The sequence below is a fragment of the Tauraco erythrolophus genome, chromosome 2 (genome assembly GCF_009769465.1).
Source record: "Tauraco erythrolophus isolate bTauEry1 chromosome 2, bTauEry1.pri, whole genome shotgun sequence".
Classification (NCBI taxonomy): Eukaryota; Metazoa; Chordata; class Aves; order Musophagiformes; family Musophagidae; genus Tauraco; species Tauraco erythrolophus.
The window spans coordinates 79,016,011-79,030,692 of record NC_141466.1 but is presented as its reverse complement, the minus strand read 5'-3'; the positions used below and the strand labels follow the sequence as shown (position 1 = coordinate 79,030,692).

Below are 14,682 nucleotides of genomic sequence, written 5' to 3'. Positions count from 1 at the left end.
TCTGCCAATTCATGAACATGAACACACAAGAACACCTTAACAGAACAACATTGTTGAGATCACATCTCACAGACTATAAGCCTTAATGAGTCTCTGATACATGACAGAGCCCGTAGCCATCTTTGATGGGATAAAATTAACACTGGGGTCTCCAAATAGCAGCTATGCTGACATGGTGGTGTTTGGATGTCAGTGCTGACAGCAACAGCAGAGGACAAGAACAGTGCTTAGAAAGTGCTACCCTGGACCACATCTGCAGCCAGGCTGCCCATCAGACAATGCCAGGGAGAACACTAGAAACTTTGTAAAAGTAAAGAGCAGTTCTTTCCAAACCCCGATTACTGAAGGTTGGTAGGTATCCTGAAACATGGAGTTTTTATGTTCTCTTTAAGCACAATCCTCATATTTTGATTTTAAGTAGTTGGGAGGGGGACAGGGTCATCTTAAAAGGCCAGTCTCACTTTCAGTAACCTGGACATAGCCATGTCCAGGTGCTTCCTGAGTTGCCCGAGCCAGTCAATGGTTGGGCCCTGAGGTGCTCATTTCCAAGCTTCAGGGACAGCCCTGCCATCAACCTGGTTGCACTCCAGCAGCCCCAGGAGTGGACAAGCTTCAGCTGCTATTACTCGAAAGGGAAGCTGGCAAACTGCTGTTTCATCTAAGGCAGGATGTTAGACAGCTTGTCTCATACCCTGGAGCAGACACACTCCTACCACGTGCCCAGGACATGAAAGCTCTCTGCACTTTGGGAGTAACTATGTGCAGCTGGATCAAATTTGACATATTTCATCAACTTCTTAACTCTAGGAAGTAATACATTAATTGACAAGGTCACTAGCAAGGAAAGCAATAAAGCATGCTTGCCCTTGTGCTCATTAAGGTGCCCCCAGAAGCAAATGTCGATATAACTTGTAGGTGACTGCACAGTGAAGGCACACCAGACCCTGCCACCTCTGCAGCTCCTGCTGTGGCAGTAGCAGTGCTTATGGAAAAAAATGCCAGCATGATGGGTAAGGGTCTTGAGAGTCAGCTTTTGTAGTTACTCCTTTATTCATCCCAGTATTGGTTTTGCTTGGCTTCTTGGCTCCTCCCCCATTTTTTTCCTGCACAGAGTTTTCAACAGGTTTCAAATCAACAAAGTATAACAAAAACAGCTGTTCTGCCAGATTTCTTTTGTTGCAGAGTGGAGACATCTCTGCAATCACAGCAGGACACCAGTCCCGCAGGACACATAACTACATCCCCACTGTCCCTCTTGCCTGTCTCAGGACCAGATTGTTCCTTTCTGATCCTGATCCCAATATTAGTTTTGCAACTGCTTGGGCCAAAGTCACATCACTCCAGATCTGCCCTTACCTTCTCAGAGCAACCTCATCATGGCACTGTTTCGCTGGACAACACGCTCTCATGCCTTTGAGGCCCTCACAGCAACGCTGAACATGAACTGGGTCTCAGGCCAGTAGAGAGCAAGGGCAAGACCACCATACTGCCATACCAGGAAGCAATCCTGTGGGAACAGCACTGTCTGCAAGAGTTCAGCAACACTTTGCTTATCTGGAAGCTCTCTCCCTGCAGACGATCATTAAATGGCAGCTGTATCTTGTGCCTTGCATACAGCATCCTTATCGAAAACCAGCATTCCCCAACAATGCTAGGAACTGAGAAGACCGAAACTGTGACTGAGAGCCGTATCACCATTGTGGCTGTTTTCCTCTGCAACCTCAAGACTGTTACAGTTGCTAAGTGGGAAGGACTAGGAAAATTGTGAAAGGCGCTGGATATTTCTTGGCAAACCCAGCGTTGCTCCAACGCTCCCCAGGGCACAGGACCCCTGGCCAAATCCTAGCTCTGAGTCCTGCAGATCCTGAGCCCAGCTCACTCCAAAGTGATGCCCCTGCAGGACTGCCCCCTCCAAACACATAGCGATACAGCTCTGGCCTGGCCCCAGAACCATCCTAAGCCTCCAGTGCTGCAGGACTCTGGTGGAAACTCAGTTCCCTGGCAGTTGTAACATTTTTCCCACCCTGACTGGAGTCTCAACATATTTTTAAAAAAAATTTGCATGTCTGTGCATGCACACACTTATAATGCTACGGAGGCTTAGGAAAACACTTTTGTACAGCAAAAAAAAGTATAGATTATCCACTATGAAGATGTTAAGACATGAAGATTTAGTGATTACACACTGAAAACTGAGCAAGGCTATTACTCTATTAAAGACTATGAGTCTTTTTCCCATGCACCTCTTTTCATGCTCTGGAGTTGCCACATGCCCATCTTTGTGAGTTTGAGGATAGCCAATAAAATTCCCCATGAGGACCTACTGTAAAGACACATGGACTCACATGAACATCATAACAAATAAGGGCTAGCAAAAAAAAAAAACAGTGCAAATTTGTTGCAAGTTATACTAAGACTGTAAGAGGTTTGTAGTCATCTTGGCTCCATAACAGAAATAAACCTCTGTTATATTATGTTACCCCTTCATAAGACAAAACAACAAAGTCAGATTTCATGGAGGCTTATAAAGTTTTGTTGGGATGGAACCCACCATCCCCAAGTTAAGATCTGCCCTCATGTTGAGGTCCACACAGCTGGTACAAAAAGGTCCCAGCTCTGAAACGTATTTATACTGCAGTGTACAGAGAGGGAAGCAGCTATACAGTAACAGGGGCAATCCCACCAGAAACCTCCAAACATATAAACAAAGGATAGGCAGACAAAAAAAGAAGCAAGACAGGAGAGAGTATTTATTCCAATCTGCCCTTCCGTGCTAGCATCTTAAAGCAGGCTACCCGGAAAGAGTCATGTCTTCTTCAGTCATGTGCTTCTTCTGACGTTTGGACATGGAGATAGATCTTTTTGGCCTTTGGAGAACTTTGCCTGAAAGAATAACAAGATATGAGCTGCAAACTAGGAATGAAGGTGTTCAGTGAGCACGAAGTTCTTCACTTCCCTGCCTCTTCCCTAGAGAAAATGAGCAGCTAATTCTCAAATCCTCTAGATTTGTTCTGGCTTCTCAGTTGATACCAGTGCTTCACTCACCACATGAGTAGCTGCTATCAAGAATGCCCTTTTTCTGTTCCACAAGATTAGTTAGGATTTTTTAAGCACAAATAACATTTATAATAGTGTTGCTGCAGGTTTGAGAGACTATGCAGCTGTTCACAGGCCAGTAAAGGCCTATGCGGCTTGTTTTCAGATGCCTAGGTAGACAAGTGGTAAAAAGAAAATCTCTCTAGCTACAGTCTTGGAATTAACTAGCAGCTTCTTGGAAGCGTAGGAGGCAGCCAAGTAACCCCCAGGCTTCCCCAGGGAGCTGGAGTTCTGGGCAGGGATTTTGCACAATTTCAAGGGAAAACTGCAAAGAGTTCATTATCCTGACTCACCTGTGAAAGTTTTCAACATCTTCAACAGTCTCAGGCAAAACTCTTCCTTTAGTTTCAGGTAGAAGCAAAACCAATCCACCCGCAATCAAACCAAGAACAGCTTCAAATCGAACAGGTGCACAAAGCATATGTTAGCATATTCCGATTTCCAGCATACACGTCACGTGCTACTGTCTGGCATAAAGGACTCATAAATGGCATTTTATTTTGTTCTTCATACAAGACATGCACGTCAAGGCTCTACATGGAAAACGGGCGTACCACCTCTGGAGGATGTGGCAACCACATGGAGACAGCAATGAGCCACGTTCATTTGTGAATTACACACTGAACTACAACATCTCAGGCTGGACAGACAACTGTAAAGAGGAAAAAACCCTTTCTAGTCCAAGTGTGCCAGGAAACATTCAGTTTTTCTGCTATTTACTAACAGGATTTAGAAAATACATACACAATGTATTATCTCCTGCACAATGTGATTAACTTCTCCACTGATAATTTCTTTTACCCACTTTGTACATGTTTAGTGTCTATGTTTTAAATCTACCAAGCACCCTCCCAAACGTGCTGTCCATTAAAAACTGCATATTGCCATTCAAGACATTTTTCTATAAAATAGTGTGCTGATCTAAAGATTCAGAAAAGTTTTGCAGACCCTGATCTGAGAGTTCAGGTCACTGGTCTGCAAACACTCATCTTACATTTATTTACCAACCTTTTTCCAAACAGCTGGAGAACAGCCAGTTAACAGACTGTCAGAAAAGCCAAAGTGTAACAGCCATGGTCCATTAAATAGGCAATTATGTGGAATTCTAGGTTTTGGCTCCTGGGCTGAGACAACACATCTCACAGAAGATCAGTAATTGATCAGATTTGAATTCATCAAAATACTAATCTCAAAAAAATTAGAACATTTTTCAGCTCTCTGTCATCTGTCAAACCTGTATTCACCTCTAGTTTGCTTTAAAATACAAGGAACAGTAATAAAGGCAAAGGAGACACGAACGCATAAACAAGCTCGAGGCTTTTGTAGATGGGAAGGTGCTTCTGCTGAACTTGGGGCAACTGCCTTAGCTGCTTTTCTCTCCCTTTGAAATTTGGGCCTTGCTGCTGCACCCCAGGAGCGGCCAGCAAGGAGGTTAGATGGTACTTACTGAAGACTATCAGTGGCAGATCGTGCCAGACTTCCACCAGTCTGTAGACAATGAACGGAACGATGACTCCACCAATATCACACAAGGAGGAGCAGACCATTACCCCGAGGTTCCTGGTTCAACACCAAAGGGATCGCATTAGTGTCACAGTACTGCGGACGGAAGGGCACAGATCACAGCTCTGACCCTTGCACAGGGCACGCAGCTCAGCAGACCACGAAACACCAAACCAGTTTGCAAAGCCCTCGTTTTCCACTGGTGGACACATCCAGAAGTTATTTAGACTTAAATATTGCAAGAATAAAAAGCTTAGTGTACAGGAATAGGAGATTATATCTGTATTTTCACAGGCGTAAGCAAATTCCCAAGGCTATAGAAAAGAAGCAGGCTCAAAGTGTCCAAGAGGAGTCTCCCTCCGCATACAGTAAAAATGTAAAACCATTAGTTTCAGTACATCTTAGGTGACATAGTGCAAGGGGAGGCAAACAATCCCTCTGTTTGCTATACACCATTAATAACATTTAAAACTCCACTGTATTCATCATGGATAGAGAAATAAGATTAATAGAGCCCCATGATTTCATATGTTGTGTAGCTTCATATAATCAGTGTCTCTCCAATGAAGAAAGGAGGAGTAACATTCATCTGGTCAGTGCAGATTTCTTGTCTGCAGGCAATGGCCTACAGTCACTGGGTAGAAAAGAGGAAATTTTGAAGAAGAGTTAACACCCAAGCTTTAGATTCCTGCAGCACACATACCTACTTCTGAGCTATTCACCCTGCAGCCCACTTACAAAAAATCCAGTCCTCAGGTTAAGGACTTCACTTAACACACATTCTCCAGAGCAGACTCCACTCTGGACAGGTCCATTTAGATGATATTTTGATTCAAACAAGATAGAAATCCCACTTTGTGGGACTTCAGAATCTTCATCCACCTTGGTTGTCTCCACTTTTCCCTTATTTCGATCACATGAGTTTTCACCTGCCTTAAGGTGCGTTTGTTGTCTTCATGAATCTAGTTTTTAAAGCACTTGTGCTCCATCTACTGTATGTTCAGCAGTACCTGTGTAGTTCTGAAGCATTTGGGGATAACTTAGTTTAGCATAAAACATAACACACATTGGCCTCAACTATTTGTTTCCAGGACAAATGCCAGCAGGGAGGAGGATGCACCCACCTGATGTATGTCGGATACAGTTCAGTGTTTACAAAGCAAACCATTTCAAAAGCCACTGTGATTCCCATTCTCCCGATGCAAGCAGCAATCACTTTCAGCCAATGCATGTCTGTAGAGAAAATGCATCCAACACATTTAAAAGTATCCCAGCAGTTTAACAGGAGCCAGTTAACACATCAGTGTTATTTTAGCAGGGACCTCTGATCCCATATCACTTGAGGTTTTTAAGAGGCCTTGTTTCACCTAGGTGAATGAGGGAATGGGAACAGCCAGCTGTGACAGTGACCCTCCCAAAGTGGCATGGAGGACCCAGGTGCTTTGAGATTATTAGCAGTGCTACAAATCAACCTCATTTCACTTCTGCAGCATGAGGAGCACTGCTAAAAGTCAGAGAGGCAGCACCTGACAATGGACATGGGTTTGCAGGTCTTTGGGGCTGGACCTCAGGAAGAGGGAGGGAGAGGTGGGTGCTGTTCCCAATGCCAGGGTGGGAAGCCACTATGTGGCCTCATGCAGGTGACTCACCCTCTGGGACCAGAGCTGTGACAAGGCAGGCAGCCCCAGCCACCAGGTTTGCTGCAGCCCAGGGGTAGCGCCGCCCAACGCGGTCGATGGTGACAATGATGATGAAGGCGGCTGGGAACTCGACAAGTGCGGAATAGAGGAAATCCAGATACATGTTCCCAGCGGCTAGTCCCATGTGCATGATGAGCCCCTGGTAGAGGACGGAGCTTGTGAACCTGGGCAGAGAAACGCATCCCGGCTTCATTAGTCAGTCAGAGGACCAAGGTCTGTGTCCTACTGGAGCCTTCATAACCAGAGCTTCAAAAAGAGATCTCCAACATTATCTTCTTACCAGTTGTACATCAAAATTAATGTGTTTTTTCTCATCTGTGGTGTCCTGACGAGGTCAATGAGTGAAGGACTCTGCTTTCTGCCATCATCATCTTCAAATTTAATATCCTGCAGAAGAGCCAGTACAAAGTACGGTAAGTTTCTACTGGGAGGAACTGATAGAAAGGACTATCACGATGCTTGCTTACATGCATAAGCAAACCCTGAGCTCACCTCAAAATGGGAAGGCATCTTTTTCTGATTTTTTTTAGCCATATCACTGACAATTTTCATAGCTTTGTCGTTTTTTCCTTGAGAGATCAGCCACCTGGGAGACTCTGGAAGGCACCTACAACACAAGTGGATGCTATTATATACCAAAACATAAAGCTCAGAGAGTGCTCCCATGTATGGAGATTGTGGAGAGAGGGCTTTGGCTGAATAGAGACAGGTGGGTTTTTTCTTTGTTTGTTTAGTTTTTTATTTGGTTTGGTTGGGGTTTATGTGTTCCCCACCCCCCATCAGAAAAAGTAGTATATCCCACTGCTGAAATGGGAAGAGGAGCAGTTGTGGTAGCAGCTTCAGTCAGAGATTAGTTTACAAAGACAAATCAGGGAAGGGCTTTAAGTGAGAGTAGTGCTATCATTTTATTCAGCCCATTCACCACAAACTGGCTTCTCTTAAGGAGCCATTTTCAAGTTGTGCCACCACAGGTTAAGAAGTAGTAAACAAGCTAGAACTGGCTTGCCAATTCACAAATGTGCGAAAAGGAAGACAACAAAACTCTACTACTCCCAGCCTCTTGACCCATCCAATTTCTCAAATCAAAGCACTCAAACTGAAAAATATCAACCAAAAAGAGAGGAGAGAATCCAAAATAAAGGTGAACCCACATGCCTTCTTTTGGTTGACCACAAAAAGCTGCAACGTTTTCTCCTTAAAAGAATATGTAAACAAGCTGTTACATTAGCATTCAACAATCTCTCAATAATCATCTTTTCAGTGTAGGATCCACTAAATTATGTCAAGGCACTTTTTTTCCTTTATGAAATGCCTAATGAAGATATTATATGATATTAAACCACTGTACCCCAGTGTTTTTTGAAGTGGTCTTACTTTTAAACAGAAGCCAGATGCAGTGCATAGGCTAAGATGCAACAAAGTTTCAGTTGCTGAGAGGTCTTATTTCCGTCTCACCAACGTTTTTGCTGCATACCTCCTCTTTGCATTAAGAGGCACACACAACCAAAAAGCAGTGCCAAATCTCCCTCAGTGTCAAGCCCTGGGAGGCAGAAGCAGCTGTTTTTTCGGTCATGAGCACAGGTACAACAAAAGCCTGCTTACCAGTAGTAGAGCAGCAAGAAGCAGCTCGGCAGGGTGACGGTGAGCTGCAGCCACCGCCAGTGAGGGATGGCATAAGCAATGGCATCAAAGACCAGGAGCCCAACAGAGAAGGCTGCCTGGTAGAGGATGCCCACCGTCCTCCGGTACTTTGGACCGACGACTTCTGTCACTGCAAACACACACAGAGACAGGTGAATGACAGCTCAGTCATGACCGTTCAGCGCAGCAGTAACTTGCTCTGCAGGGACGCTGGAAGATCAATGCTGCGTTAACACCCTGAAGAAGCCATCTAAGTAATTGTGGGCTTCTTGGCATAAAGCCTCCAGATAAAAATCTCCTGGTGCTCGCAGACTAGGGTTTGCTTTTCTGTCACCTGAACTCTCAGCAAAGGAAAAGACACTGCTCCTGCTCTTACACTGGCCTAAGGCATCCAGTACTGCCCTAGGTCCTGGAAATCTCCAAGTGAACCAAACATTCCTCAAAGCACATAGTTGGATTTTGTTGTAAAATCTAACACCAACCTACATGATGTCACCAACCCAATAAGAAAACATGATATTTTGTTTTCTAAGTGCAGCCTTTCAGCCTGCATCTCACTCCAAGTGTGTAAGAAATGCATGTGCCATAGGATGGCACACAGCTTCCTGGTCAGGGTGGCTTCATGACTCATCCGCATTTTGCAACTGCGCATCACAGGATAGACCTACAGATTAAGTCTTGCTGATACAGAGCTAAAAGCAGCAGGCTTTCCAGCAGGCAGGCAGAAGCACACTGAAAGTTTTGCATCTGGTTGTGTAAATTCAAGAAAGCAAACTGATTAGAAAAAGAACAGAAAGCAGTTATTTAGCAACTGAAGAAAGTGCTGTGTTGCAGAGTCACAGATTAGCTAATACTGCTTGGCCAAACGATGCACAGAGGCAAAGACATCTCTCTTCAGGCTCAGTAGGACTGATCTTTAAGGTCCCTTCCAACCCTAACAATTCTATGATTCTATGACAGAGCTAAAAGCAGCTGAAGGGTAGACAAGTGTACCAGGAGCGTGAGACAAGGTTGCTCTGTCCTTGTACCTTTCCCTGGGCATTCAGTATTGGCCACCCTTAGGGAGAGGATACAAGTTTAAAGGGTCTTTGGGGCCGATTTTGGGTGACTTCTCTCACAAGAGAGTTTCAAGGAGAATCCAAAAGTAACAAGGTGTAACTGAGGGAAAATACCAGGACAGGGCAAGTCATTGTCCTGGTAGAGATTCTATGCTTTAAAATGGCACAAAGTTCCCCAGAAGAGGTGATGAATATTTCACTTCTGCCAAGAAAAGATTCAAGAGGCCAAGCAAGCACCTAGACTACGCACAGGAAGGAACAATCACATCTTGGCAGAAGACGATCTGGACTGCAGGCTAGATGCTTTGATTTTATTTATAGAATCATGAAATGGTTAGGGCTGGAAGGGACCTCAAAGAGCATCTAGTTCCAACCCCCCTGCCGGGGGCAGGGAAACTCTCCACTACACCAGGTTGCCCAAAGCCTCTTCCAACCTGGCCTTCAACACTTCCAGGCATGGGGCATCTACAACTTCTCTGGGCAACCTGTTCCAGTGCCTCACCACCGAGTGAAAAATTTCTTCCTTATATCCAATCTAAATCTGCCCTCTTTCAGTTTAAATCCATTGCCCCTTGTCCTATCACTACATGCCCTTGTAAAAAGTCCCTCTCCAGTTTTCCTGTAGGCCCCCTTTAAGTACTGGAAGGCTGCTGTAAGATCACCCCGGAGCCTTCTCTTCTCCAGGCTGAACAGCCCCAACTCTCTCAGCCTGTCTTCATACCAGAGGTGCTCCAGCCCTCGGATCACCTTAGAGCAGACAAGTGGATAACTGTGTTAGCAAGATGTCCCCACTAAAAGACTTAATAGAAGTTTAGGGTGTTTTTCCACTACCACAGCAAAGTGGATCACTCAGAGCTGTTTGGTAGAGCCACCTGACATCCTAATCCAGATAAGGCTCTATGGGGTGGCACTTAAAAATATTTGATTTGCTGTTTCAGTGACTGCTGGGTGTTGGGCGGTTTTGACAAGAGTCTGAACTCTGCACCAGAGAAGTCCCGGGCAGCTGGGAGCTGCACCGTAGGGGAAAGCCTGTCTTGAGGTAACACCCCTAACACAGCACCACTTGCCTGTGTTTTGAAGGCTGCTGCTGCTTCCCCCTAACGACAGTGCTTGAAAAAAATCCTCAGAAGTCAAACGGGGAGAAAACTCCTTGATAAAACACCATGGGAGGCATCTTTTAAATGGCTTTTGTTCGGGTTTTTTTTGGTTTTTTTCCCCCCTTCATCTTCTGCAGGCAGTCTTACTCCTGGAAAAAAAGTCTGTACTCACCCAGGATGTAGCCTGCAGTCCAGCAGCCCTTGCTGACCAGCCCTTGCAAGAAACGGAAGATGACTATCCACAGGTAGGTGGGCATGAAGACCAGAAGGATTCCACAGACAACATTTGCAAGAATTGTATTTAAGAGGCAAAATTTACGGCCAAACCTGGATTGGAAGATAATACGTGAAAAGCAAAACACTAGTAATGAAAACACGAGTGTTTTAAACTAGTAAGAGCTTTGTGCATCCTTGGGGAAAAAAAAAAATACCCAGCTTTACTATACAAGGGATAGATACACACTGACTTTGAAGTCTTCGTGGGCTCTGCATGACTCTCGTCAAGCACGAGATTTGTGCAAACCACCAGGTATGAGTTAAGAGACTGAGGACTTGCTCCTCATACCACGACTGAACATCCAGAAGGCTGAGCTTGTTTTGAGAAGAGCAGAGATGACAGCAGTTGCACAACCTTTCTCTGCCTTTGTCTGAGCTTAGCTGCTGAACACTGATAAGGAAGGTCAAAGGGTTTTACTGTCAGCCACACGTACCTGTCGGCTATGTAGCCAATGTTTATGGAGCCAATAAAAAACCCAGCGTTCACAGAAGACTGAAAGAGGTCCAGCTTCCAGGAGTCCTCACACACCAGGTCAAACTAAAGGAACAACCACAGTAAGAAGCAAGAGTGAAACAAGGAGCGGGCTCACATCCACAAGTTTCCTTTGCTTCAGTTAAAGATTTAAATTTGTTTCTGGGTCAATGACCGTTTTATCAGCATCAGAAACCCTACTGACTTAAGTGTCCAATATTAAAACAGGATCAAACCCTTGAACAGTTTCCTGGTATTTCCCATTCATGTCTTGTACCTCGTTACTGCCAAGAAGATAACTGAGTTACTATCTGTCAAGATCAGGACCTTAATTTGTTTTAGGCCTTGTTGATCAAATCAGCATGAACCTTATGATCACCCTGGGCTTTTCAAACAGATTTTTTAGTGTCTAATGGTGAACATTTTAAGCAGTTCCGGTTGCCTCATACCCTCGCATGCCACAGTAGTCCCTGCAGACCCCTCAGGACTAAAGGTCATGCCTTCACTAAAGGTATTCTAGATGCTTGCAGAAGCCTGCCTCATCCCACTTCCCACAGAGCACCAGTTCCCCAAAGGAGGGTGGGAGGTGGTATCTGCCTCTTCTTCTGAGGCTACAGCATTTCCTCTCTGCTCTGGCCTTTTGCTCAACTAATCCTGGAGATCAGCTATTTTGTATGCAGGGCCAAGCTTTATACCACATTGGTATGCACATACATTTGCCATCTGGCCTTGGTTCTCCTCCTCTTACTTCAGCAGATATACATAAAAGCTACTGGAGAATAACTTATTTCGAAAAGCTGTCCTAACACGACTGAGAATCCTTTCCCAACCTACTGGTAGCTGGGTTTATTTAAAGCTATGGATCTTTAATCAGCATAAAACCAGATATTCCTCCTGATGCTCTGTGGGGCTTCCCATAAGGATATTCTTCCATATGTAAATTTTTCCTTCGAGCAAAACAACCTGCATTACTCTGCACTATTCTTTCCTTTGCTTAGCTGCCAGAGCAAGGGACAACATAACAGAGCCCGAGAGCCTTCACAGAAACAGTCACATCCAGAAGCAAAAGGCATAAAGGCATTGTCAAAAATGCACACAGAGGGGTGTGATGTTTCTGGTTATCTTGTGAAAGAAGCGGACTGCAGGCCTGGCCATGCACCTCCTTCAGAAGAAAAGGGAAGATGACGGATGCGAGAGCGTGACTCCACGAGTTCACACAGGCTGCAAGTTTTCAGCTTCCCACAATCTCAAGAGGTCATGGTGGGGGCACCTGGACCACAAGCAGTGAGATCTGCCTGCTGAGCTGCTGCTTTGTAGAAGTCCTGGGTCACCTTCCCTTCGAGGTGTCTCACTTTAATGTCACACAGTCCATACTTCGCTGAAAGAAGTACACCACTTAAAATCTAGCTCCAACCTTTTACAAAACTATAAATGCTGAGGGTGCTAGAGTACAGAATTTACCGGCTCCTGTGTTTGTGCTGGATGTATGGGGGAAAAGAATCCTGACTTCCACCATCTCTAAAAACTCAGCGGAACTTTGTATGACAAAATCAAGTTTATCATCCCAGATATTGATTTGGTTTTAAAGTTAAGGCACCTAAAACTCAAAAGTACCCTAAGTAGCTTAAACATCCTTTCAGTTTATTCACACATCTTCTGAGAAAACACAAAACAGGCACTGGATTTTCTGCAATTTATTGCTGAATTAACCTGTCTAATTGTAGGAGGTGATTACTTTTGCCTCTCACCCATAGTCATTCAATCACATTTGAAACACACTTTGAAAGACTTTCTTCATTTAGAAAAAGAAAAGAAATCGAGACCTTCGCATGTAGGCGCAGATCCCAGCAAGCCCGGGAGGTGTGTGGAACGCGCCTGCCCGGGGATCAGCCGGTTTTGTTTGCAGTGGGGCGAGCTGCTGTTCCCTCACGGGGGCTGTTTACACACCCCCACCAATCAGCCCTCTCATGTGACGGGAATTTCATTCAGAACTGGACTTTATCTACCTAGAGATTTATTTGCTGAAACACGCTTTGCTCCCTGGCTGGAGATATAAGCCCCCATGAGCAGCCAGGGCAGCGCTTCACAGCAAGGACGGAGGGAGGACGACTTGGAATGCGCCCTGGGCCAGTTCGCAGCAAGAAGATCCCCTCATCCAGGTAAGCAGGTGTCATTTTAACACAGCCTGTGCTACACCAACCCTCTCCTGCATCCCTCAGCTTGTCTGTAATGGAGGGGGCAAGGGAAGGGGGGGTATTTTTTTTTACCTCTGTCACGAGAGAGGTGCCCAGGGAGTCGTAGACCCAGCCGTCCCGGCAGGGACCAAGGGGGACGGTGCTCCGGTTGCCCATGAGGCTGCCAAGGGGGTCAGTGCAGCTGATGCCCGTCGCGTTCCAGTCCACCTCGTACCTCCTGCAGCGGCTCCCGAAACCAGCCCCATGGCCATCCCACTCAGGAATCGTATGATTCAGCTGCTCCTCCAGGCTCCAGCCACACCGCTGGCTCAGCTCAGCCACCCCGGGGCTGAAGCAGCGATGCTCGGGGATGAACCCAAAGAAGACGACACCCACATACACTGGGGTGAAGGCAGCAGAAAGCAAACAAAGGACAAAGAAGGTTTGCTTCTGGAACCTGTCGAATTCTCCAACAACCTCCAAAATGTCATCTAGGGTTGGCATTTTGGCATCAAAACCACCCCAAAAACCTCATCTAGGTCTTCTCTGCAGCACTGATATACTCAGTTGGCAGCGAAGCTGTTTAAGTAACAAAGACATTTGACCAAAAGTCAAGACTAACTCCATAAATTATTAAACTACATGTTGCAAGATTTTTTTTAGGTTTCATTTTAAATCAGACCTTAATTCACCCAGGGAGAATTTGCATTTAACCCCTAATCAGAGCACATATGTTCCTTTTCCCCAGAAAAGCTGCTAACAGCCACAGCTCTTGTTTTTTTTCAAATCAGCCAAACCAGCTCCTCAAAGAAGCAGCGCTTTAAGGAACAAGAGTAGATGGAAAATTCCACCAACATGCAAGCAAACAAAAAGTTTAGTGCAGTGGTTGTTGGGCACCACATGCGAACAAGGCTTCTCAACTGGGTTCTATAAAGAACAGGTAAGTACACTGTGAAACGGAAGTGTCTACATTGAGGAATGTACTGGCAAAGAAACCGCTTTCCTGCTAACTCCAGTATCATGTATATCCCTGCAGCCACCCTCACTCTCCCCACTCCTCCATTTCCAAAGAAAACCTCTCCTACCTACAACTAGGGAACCCAATTTTCACTTGACCATATTTTTGCAGTGACACAAAACATTCACTAAGGAATTACAAACTGGGAACAGCTTTGGGAAGCCATAATATAAAATACTTATGGCCAAAACATCTATTTCTTACCACAGAAGACCTGCAAGATTTTACGTAGAATTCAGCGTGGGACATCCCCCCAAAAAATCCAGTTATATCAGGCTCCAATAATGTTTCATGCTGTTTATGGTAGACACTTGCTACTCCAATACCTTTTGCTGACAGCAGCTGCTTCCGTCAGAAGAAAAGAAAAGCATAAGTGAAGGTAACACTTTAAAGACAGAAAAAAGCAAAAAATGGTCTGGAAAGTGACTTACACAGTTTAGGCAAGCAGGCAAAAGAATTTAAAAACCTCCTCTCAATACATTCCAAAAAATAAACCAGCTTAGGAGGTCATCCTGGCCCAGGAACCAAAACTGAAGCAGTTCTTCACCTGGTCTCACTGCCCATCTGCCACCAGAGCAACAGTGGCCTAACCAGCTACGGAAGCTGATTTGTGGACCAGCACTCTAAGCTCATTCCTGCATGACACA

At 45.2% G+C, this 14,682-nt stretch overlaps 2 protein-coding genes across 4 annotated transcripts in view; one reads left to right on the top strand and one right to left on the bottom strand.

The window, feature by feature from the left end:
- LOC104384581 (solute carrier family 22 member 2-like) overlaps positions 1-1,768 on the top strand; it is a 17,334-nt gene extending 15,566 nt beyond the window's left edge. Inside the window, 1 exon segment of the mRNA XM_086625991.1 lies at positions 1,618-1,768. Within this exon segment, the coding sequence (XP_086482117.1) occupies positions 1,618-1,768 (151 nt within the window).
- Positions 1,356-14,682, bottom strand: LOC104384580 (solute carrier family 22 member 2). Of its 3 annotated transcripts, XM_009993002.2 has the most exons (11): positions 13,111-14,682; positions 10,806-10,909; positions 10,268-10,422; positions 7,902-8,070; positions 6,792-6,906; positions 6,580-6,686; positions 6,249-6,463; positions 5,724-5,832; positions 4,544-4,656; positions 3,390-3,489; positions 1,356-2,883 (listed from the first exon to the last, which is right to left on the bottom strand). In XM_009993002.2, exons 1-11 carry the CDS (start codon positions 13,519-13,521, stop codon positions 2,817-2,819), a joined length of 1,665 nt encoding a protein of 554 aa, XP_009991304.2. In that variant the 5' UTR covers positions 13,522-14,682; the 3' UTR covers positions 1,356-2,816. The 3 variants fall into 3 exon arrangements, with proteins under 3 accessions (XP_009991304.2, XP_086487649.1, XP_086487650.1); XM_086631523.1 differs by lacking the exon at positions 3,390-3,489; XM_086631524.1 differs by lacking the exon at positions 1,356-2,883 and having other exon boundaries at positions 3,450-3,748.

Coding starts and splice junctions, on each gene's coding strand:
- LOC104384580 (XM_009993002.2), bottom strand. CDS start 13,521: ATGCCAACCCTAGATGACATTTTGGAGGTTGTTGGAGAATTCGACAGG. Junction 10,423..10,805: donor ATTGGCTACATAGCCGACAG/GTACGTGTGGCT, acceptor CTTCCAATCCAG/GTTTGGCCGTAAATTTTGCC. Junction 2,884..3,389: donor GATGTTGAAAACTTTCACAG/GTGAGTCAGGAT, acceptor TTATTCTTTCAG/GCAAAGTTCTCCAAAGGCCA.